The sequence below is a fragment of the Manis javanica genome, chromosome X (assembly GCF_040802235.1).
Source record: "Manis javanica isolate MJ-LG chromosome X, MJ_LKY, whole genome shotgun sequence".
In the NCBI taxonomy this organism is placed as follows: domain Eukaryota; kingdom Metazoa; phylum Chordata; class Mammalia; order Pholidota; family Manidae; genus Manis; species Manis javanica.
In genome coordinates this window covers 139,366,069-139,374,329 of record NC_133174.1, presented here as the reverse complement: position 1 = coordinate 139,374,329, position 8,261 = coordinate 139,366,069, and the positions used below count along the sequence as shown (strand labels likewise).

At 49.3% G+C, this 8,261-nt stretch overlaps 1 protein-coding gene across 2 annotated transcripts; it reads left to right on the top strand.

Annotated features, from left to right (window-relative positions):
• Positions 1-15: 15 nt before the first annotated feature.
• CETN2 (centrin 2) lies at positions 16-4,245 on the top strand. Of its 2 annotated transcripts, none has more exons than XM_037025067.2 (5): positions 16-165; positions 1,048-1,206; positions 1,522-1,650; positions 3,057-3,194; positions 3,626-4,245. In XM_037025067.2, the coding sequence occupies exons 1-5, from the start codon at positions 163-165 to the stop codon at positions 3,713-3,715; spliced, it is 519 nt and encodes a 172-aa protein (XP_036880962.2). In that variant the 5' UTR covers positions 16-162; the 3' UTR covers positions 3,716-4,245. The 2 variants fall into 2 exon arrangements, with proteins under 2 accessions (XP_036880962.2, XP_073084181.1); XM_073228080.1 differs by lacking the exon at positions 16-165 and adding an exon at positions 357-487.
• The last annotated feature ends 4,016 nt before the right edge of the window (positions 4,246-8,261 follow it).

Genomic DNA, 8,261 nt, shown 5'->3' with positions numbered 1-8,261 from the left:
GGCCTGGCCGCCGCCCGTCCCCCGGTCTCGGCCCGCAGCGCCCCGCCCGGCGGCTTAGCCCCACCCCGCCCAGCCCTGCGACCGCGCGCGGGCCGCTGGGAACGGCGCCGACTCTGGGTGTACGTCGGTTGCCGTAACGACAGGCCGCGGAGCCGGGCCGCCATGGTGAGTGCTGGCGGCGCGGGGGCATGAGCCTCCCCAGGCGCCGGTCTGGCCCCGACGCCCCCACGGCCCGCGCCCTCCTCCGAGCTTTTCCTCGGAAGGGTGGGCTACGGCCGCCGGCAGGCCCGCTGGGCCCGGGACTCGCCGCTGCTGCCCGGTCGCCCCCAGCCGGGTCCTCCCCGCGCCCACGTCGGGCGCCCCGGGCCTTCCCCGGCCCCTCGGGGACGGCCCTGCACAAAGAAGGTTCTGCTTCCGCGCAGATCGCGACCCCGCTCAGACCCTGGCCGCCTCCCTCTGCCAAAGTTTCCATACAGAGCTGGGGAAGGTTGATGATGTTTGTTAACGTGCATTTTAAAATTTAAATACGGGGACATTCAGGAGACGTTTTGAGCTTCTCAGAGAAGGCACAGATATGCTGAGTAGATTGAGTTTTATTATTCGATATTGACGGAATGTACATCTTAACAACTTAGTGATATTTACGCAAATCTAGGAAGTAAACAGAGTACTTAGAGGGAAGCGAGTGGTTGTTTGAAGGACATTTCTAGAATTCGGATCCCCCAAATCAGGGGGAGATGATTATCTGTGCAGTTATCCACAGTCAGCTACTTGGCTAGCTCTCTTCCAGGGTGATTTTCCATACGAGACGTCCAGAAGAACAACTTGCTTTTACAAACAATAGTAAAGAAGAGGGAGGGATACAGGTACATGGAAAGAGTCACCGTTCTTTCCAGTGAACTCTGTTACCTCTCCTGTTAAGCAAAGCTTTGGAATTTGGTGGTATAAACTGTTCTTAAGATAGATATGGTTGTCTGTCACTATTTTATATAAAATATGAACTGTGTTACATGATATTGTGCTTATGTGTTTGTAAAATGTCTAAAGGCCTCTAACTTTAAGAAGGCAAACATGGCATCAACTGCCCAGCGAAAGAGGATGAGTCCTAAGCCAGAGCTTACTGAAGAGCAGAAGCAGGAAATCCGGGAAGCTTTCGATCTCTTCGATGCTGATGGGACGGGGACCATAGATGTTAAGGAACTGAAGGCAAGCCCTGGACCCTGCTGCACTGCTGCTTTGCCTTGCCTCTGCTCCTTTGTCTTCTTTCCCTGTGACCATTCCACCCATTTTGCCCTCTTTTCCCTGCAAAAAGTAAGAGGGGAGGATGCACTGTGCTATTTTTCCTGTCTACTTACCTCGTGTTATTAAGACTCAGTTGCAAATATCAATCTGCATAATGTTATAGTTTTGCTGATTAGCTTAACAGGACTGCGGATGCTGGCTTACTGCTCTCAACACTGTTGTGTTCTGCTCCTGCTGGGTCTGGACGTGCATATTGAGATGCTCCTGTTTTCATTGTAGGTGGCCATGAGGGCACTGGGCTTTGAACCCAAGAAAGAAGAGATCAAGAAAATGATAACTGAAATCGATAAGGAGGGGACAGGAAAAATGAACTTTAGTGACTTTTTGACTGTGATGACTCAAAAAATGGTAAGTTAGCTAAGATAATCAGCTGCTTTTCTATCCATAAGGGTGGACAAATCTGAATCTAGATATAAAAATGTTGTCACTGAAGAGAAGTTAATACAAAGTAGAGAGTTGAGCTAATAAAGCATAGTATTTGTGACTGAGAATTAGGAGGCCTGGGCTCTACCTGGCTTACTCCGAGGCCACCAAGTCACAGGAAAAGTCATTTTACCCCCTGTAAAGTAGTGAAACTATACTGCTGCTGTCACTTTTTTCTGTTACCTTTCTTCCAGCTAATATGTTAGTGTGATAGCCTCCAGCAGGAAAACCTGTAAACATCAACAATATCACAGTGACTTACATTTTGACCAGAAAAGTCTCTATGCTTTAAAGTTCAAAACTCTTTCCTCTCCCATTTGTTATGCTGGGGGCTGGTTACTTCAGCAGCTGTGCTTTCTGCTCTGCTGGGGATTTGGTCTGTCAGCACTTCCAAGGTTGAATTCACCCAGGCTCTGTAGTCTCTCAGGTGTCACTCCTTTCAAGGATCCTTAGGGTCAGGAGAGACTATGAGATGTCGCCCCACCAGTCCACCTCAGCCCCGAGTGCCATCCTACCCAGGAAGTATGTTCTCATTGGACCACTGCTCTTCCGCTGGCCCCCTGGCCCCTCCTCAGCATGGCGCATCTATGGTGTCCTGGCCTGAGGAGGAGTAACTGCCGTCAGTGTCTCAGGGGTGTCTCCCAGGGCACAGGTCTGTTCCTCCTCTAGTAATTCTGTTGCTTTGAAACCATCTAATCATACCTATATTTTTCTTTGTGGACTGACTTAACAGATCAGGAAACTTAACATTCTGTGACCACCTAGTAAAGCTGTCCCACATTTAAGATTGGTTTCCAAATTGCTCTTCCCAAGGGTTCTATCTTGAGCTACCATTCAGGAGTATTTGGAGTTTGAGCGCTTGGATATCTTGCTTCCTTCCTGTGTTGGAGTCCTTGGAGTCCCAGAAACTCTCTGTGATCTCATAACAAGTGAAAGAGCCCTCTGTTTCCAACCTTCTGCCCCCAGCCATGAGGATCCCTCCTCTACCAGCTTAAAGAGGATATTTCCCCTAATTTTAACTCCATCCTCGACCCCTGTATATTAAAACAAATCCAATTTCTCTTTGGTTTGTACACAAAGATTGTTTAAGTGCAATCGTGTATATTTCCTTTTTAGCCTCTGGGTTTGTAATAATTTTAATGATTTGTCCTTTTTTTTTCTACCCTGGGTGATGTTTGATCCCCTGTGACCTAGGACCTATTTATGAAGGCCATCACCACGACCATGGGGTGATGTCGGGGCAGGGCAGAGGGGTTAGGCAGTCGTGGGGCTACAGGCCACAAGTCACTTCAGTGTTCTCTACTCATGTGTTTTATGTTCTACTTGTTAAGTCTGAGAAAGACACCAAGGAAGAAATCCTGAAAGCTTTCAAGCTCTTCGATGATGATGAAACTGGGAAGATATCATTCAAAAACCTAAAGCGTGTAGCCAAGGAGTTGGGTGAGAATCTCACTGATGAGGAGCTGCAGGTTTGTAATGCATCAGACGGGAACTCAGAATTCCTGCTTGGAGCCCTATGTGACTTCTTTGAGTTACGTTTTCTTTGATATGAGCACCACTTTGAAGAAAAACTAGTGTTCTCTTGTCCCTTCACTGACCTCTTAATATCTCTTTTGATAGTATAACAAACCTATGGACCCTGCTCCTAGGAAAACGCACACACATACAATTTTACTTACTATTTCAGGTTTTAGGAACCCCCCCTAGTCAAGATGATCTTCAAGCTCCCTTCCAGGTGATACGTGTGACATACTGTGACTTTGGTCATCACCTAACTTTTCAGGAAGCAAGCACTGAGTGGACAGTTGTCTATTCATGTAGTGTTATGAAAGCCTATTGTTTAGTCATATTTTGGTTTCGTTTAGGAATTCATCTAACCTGAATCCTTATTACCATGCAGGAAATGATTGATGAAGCTGATCGAGATGGAGATGGAGAAGTCAATGAGCAAGAGTTCCTGCGCATCATGAAAAAGACAAGCCTTTACTAAGATCAGTCTCTTTCTTTCTACTGCAAGCACACGTACCTAGATTTAGTGGCTGCTGCTCTGTGAAAGCTAGTTTTTGAGAAAACAAATCATTTTCCCCCACTGACCTCCCTGTATAACTTTAGTAACAAACTCGAATCTATTTTAGACTTTCGAAAGTGTTCTTTGACATTAAAGTTGTTTGTATGGTGACCTGGGGACTACTTAAATTCCCCACAACAGAGGGAGAGCATGTTGGAGTGGAGAAAAGGTTCTTCCAGCTTTTGCCCCCTTACCACTCTGCCGTGTAGCACTTCAGTCCTGTCATGCACCCTCACATTCATGTCCCCCCAGAGCAACTTATTAGAGGAGCACAGGTTGTGTTGGTGCTGCCACGAGTGGGGTGGGGAGGATGTCTTCAATGGCTCTGGTTTTAATTGACACCTGAGTGCAGCTTTCTCTTTTATAAAACCCAGAGACCTCTCTCACTTGGATTTGGGTGTGTATTTGTGCTATTTGTTTTGACTTAAAAATAAAGCCTTTCTTATTTTGAACTTTTGTTCTCTAAGGATGAGTTACTTAGCCTTGGCTATCAGTTCATCTTCTAAATTGTGTTGAAAGCATCCTGGTAGATCCTAAACTCACCAGCCTGTGGACAGAAAACAAGAATATTCTTTGCCACTGGCATGAATTTTTTTTGCCTTGGGAACCTGTTGGTATGTAAAACACATAGAATTTCCATTTCACCTAAGCCCAATGGTACGCCCAAAGTAGTTTGGCAAAGTGTAAGGCCAAAAAAGTCTTACTGGTAATTTGTGCTTGGACGAATCAGGGAGAGAGAGCCAGGTATTATGACAGTAGGTTGAACTCAGCCAATCTCTGGTCATTTGTTTCCCAGATGGTGTTGCAGAATCTTGGCATTGGGTTGGGCTGACTGCTGTCCCATCCCCTCCTGGCCCTACACAGATGACCTATCAGAGAAGTCCTGGCAGATGGTATTGAAGTCTCTGCCCCAGGCTGAGGTGGGGAGCAAGAAGGGGCAAGGGGGAATGGAAAACGAGCAACTAGGAGTCTCATTCACCCACGTGGACATGGAGAGAATGGGTTTCAAACTTCTGGGGGCATTGTAATCCCAGAATAGGGGTACATAGTTTAGCTAATAGAACATGTGGGTCGGTTTGAACTTCAGATCAACAGCAATGTTTTTCTCAGTATAAGTATATCCCATTTGGATGTTTTGGTTTTTAATAATTGTTCATCTGAAATTCAACTTTACTTGGGTATCCTGTATTTCATCTGACAACCCGACATGGGGAACGTGTTAAAGAGGCATGACCCTGGCCTTTATACCTAGACACTAGCAACATGGAGGACTTGGGGGGTTCCCCAGAAAAGTCTCCTGCAGAGGGACCACTCCTTGAGAAATACTGGGGTGTTTGGGGGGAGATGAGGAGCCTCAGACCCGGGTTCTCACATGGGCTTTATTACTTCCTGCCTGGGTAACTTGGCCCCTCCTCCAGCTGCGTCAGGTCCCCTGCCTGTGCCATGGGAAGAAGAGCTGGGCTTAATTCAGGATTGCTGCGGATCTGCCACGGATGGATGGAGAGTGCCTGGCTTTACAGCAGGAAGAGACATTCCAGAAGTGCTGTTCTCACTCATTCCTTTGGTATAGTTGTCACATAAGCTTTGTCATTAATTTGTGGGTCCATAAAGCTTTTACGATTACTCCCCAAGGTTGAGTTGACGTCATTTCCTGGGAGGATTTGACATTTGTCATACTGTTGTTTTCTAATAAGAGGCATGTGGTCAGATAAGAGACTACAATATTGGAAAGGAGTGAGAAGGCTGGGCTCCACTTCCCATTTTACAGGAGCTGTCATCCTGGAAACATTCCATTGCCCCCTGCTTAATGTTCTTGTGACTGAAGTAAAGTCAGGGCTCTGGTGGGGAGGGAGTGTGGCAAATGACATGTTATCCCTAAGGATGAAATAAGCATAAGGCGCCTGCCAGAGCCACGCCTGGCAGCCCTTCTAAGACAGGCTTGCAATTGCTCAGTGGAAGGGATAGGGACAGAGATGGAGCATGAATCAGTGGGTAGGACTGGGGTGGAGAGTTGCTGGAGGGTTGGGAAGGTGGGGCCAGGGACAGAGACAGTACCAGTTCCTGAGGAGGTAGAAAAGAGCTGCGAGGGCGTGGGAAGATGTGAATGGAGAGGGCTGAGGTCAGTTCACTTGGGGCTGGGCCACGTAGTTGGACAGCAGGGGAGCGAGTGTTAGGAGAGGTCGGTGCAGGCTCAGATGATGAAGAGAGTTGTAGAGGGAGGGTAGGGGTGATGGGGAGGCAGGAGCAGAGGTGAGCACTTGTGGGGTGGGACCAAGAGGTGTAGGGGAGGTGGTGGAGGGGGACAGAGAAGCGGAAGGCCTTAGTTTCTGTGGGGCTGGGCCAAGGAGATGTCTGGGGAATGGTTGGGTAAGGTCTGGGGGGCAGTGTGTGGGCCGACAGAGAGGGGCGTGGGCAGGGAGCGGGAGGGAACAGGGCTAGAGCTTGTCAGAGGACCAGAGAAATGTAGGGGGAAGAGGGTGCGGTGGAGTGAGGAAGGTAGCAAAGGTCCATTCAACTGGGGATGGATCAGCAGGATACTGGGAAGCAGGAGTAGGGACTGGGAAGTAGAGGGACAGAGGTCAGCCCATGTGGACAGGAAAGGGTGATTTGGGGACGGGGAGGGTGAGGGGAGCAAAGGTCGGTTCAGATGCAGATGGAGCAGAGCTGTAGGAGCTTGGGGGTGTTGGACAGGAGGTAGGGGCTGGTGTCAATTCCTGTGCCCCCTGAACAGAGAGCTACAGTAGGATCAGGGGTGGTGGGGAGGGACAGGGTATGGAGGTCAGTTTATGTTAGACTGGATGAGAGGGCTCTATGGGAGCGGCGGTGGGTGGTTCCTGTCACGATGAACCAGAGACTCAATGGGACTTGGGGGGAGGAGGAAGGATCAGGGGTTCCATAGAGAAAATGACAGTTCCTGTGGCCAGGATTCTCACCTGACCCTGGTCCGCTTGCCTACTGTACACGTGTAGACAGTACATTATTACTGACTCTATATAAAGAACTCCCCCCATGCTCTGGGCTGCATGGCTGCAGGAGAGCAGAGGCTGGAGTGGTGGCAGCACCAAGGACAGAGACTGAGAGACCTGCAGGGGTGAGAGGCCCGGAGGCAGAGACCGGCTTGCTGCATGCAGACTTGGTCTGTGGTGGATGGAATTCTAGTGCTTGACTTGTCACTGTGGGAGTAAAGTTGGGTATAAACCCTTTCACCCCAAGATCGTTCCATTGTCATTTTTCTGTCTCACCAAATCAAGAATGAACTTGCCTGGGGCTGAACCTGAACCTGTTGGCAAGACAGGCTCCTTTCTGTGGGGCTCGATCAGAGATATGCAGGTGGAGGTGAGGCGAATGGGAGGAGCAGAGGTTAGTTCCTGGGAGTAGAAGAGTGCAGAATGCGGGGGATGAGGGTGAGAGAGGGAGGCCCATGTTGGGTTGGGTGTTGGGGAGGAGAGGGAACTGAGGTCAGTTGATATGAGACAGTGTGGGAGAGTCACAGCAGGTGGCTGCCATGGGGGATGGAGAGGGCACACAGGTAAGGGGATGGAGGGGCAGCAATGGAAAGGGAGCTGGCATCGTCCTGTGAAGATGCGGCAGAGAGATCCAGGGGAATGGGGGAATAAGGGCTTTGGGGGAGGGAGGGGGTTGAGAGGGCAAGGAGAAGACTGTCAGTTCCTGTTGGGCCTTGTGGGCCTCCCTAGTAACTCGGGGACATGCTAAGTGATTAGCCTTTTCTTTGTTCCAAAGTTCCAACTGCTAGGAGCAGCTGGATTCATCAGCAGTCATACTCAGGCTGGACATCAATGCTATACATGAAGGGTGTACATGAACACTGGCTGCCCTGGGCGTCCTGTCAAGGCCATTTCACCCTCTATCCGATTTTAAATGCTTATTTTTGTCACACTTTCAAATACTGGGAATTTTGGCAGCACACTCAAAGGGAGTGATAGACTCAAAACCCCACTTTACCTGTGATGACTGCTCAGTCACAGCTGCAGTGGAATGGCCAGTAGTCCACCCACCATGCACTTGGTCACTCTGGTTTGACTAGAGCTGCTCACTCCCTCATGAAGCCAGGTTCCCCCACAGCCCAGGGCCAGCCCTTGTGTGAGCCTCCACGGCCACTGTGATAAGTGGCACCCTCTCTACCACATGTCTCACGACCTGTTCAGTTCAACATCCTACATTCTAGAAGTCGCTGGGATATTGTACATCTTCAATGGCAGAAAGAGTAATTAGTCTCCATTGATCACAGCTGTGAGGCAGTGATGCTATCCTAGTGGGCCATGGTGTGTGGTACATCAAATCTTCATCAGCGGTGCCCAAAAGTCTCACGGGGCCCCTGGGCTCATTTCTAAAACCATCACCATGAGAACCTGATGTACTGGGAAGCTGCATCACCTCTTCTCTAGCTTTTCCCCAGTGACCCCATCTTCTCTTTGAACCTCCCCTTAACCACTGACTTTCCCTTCAT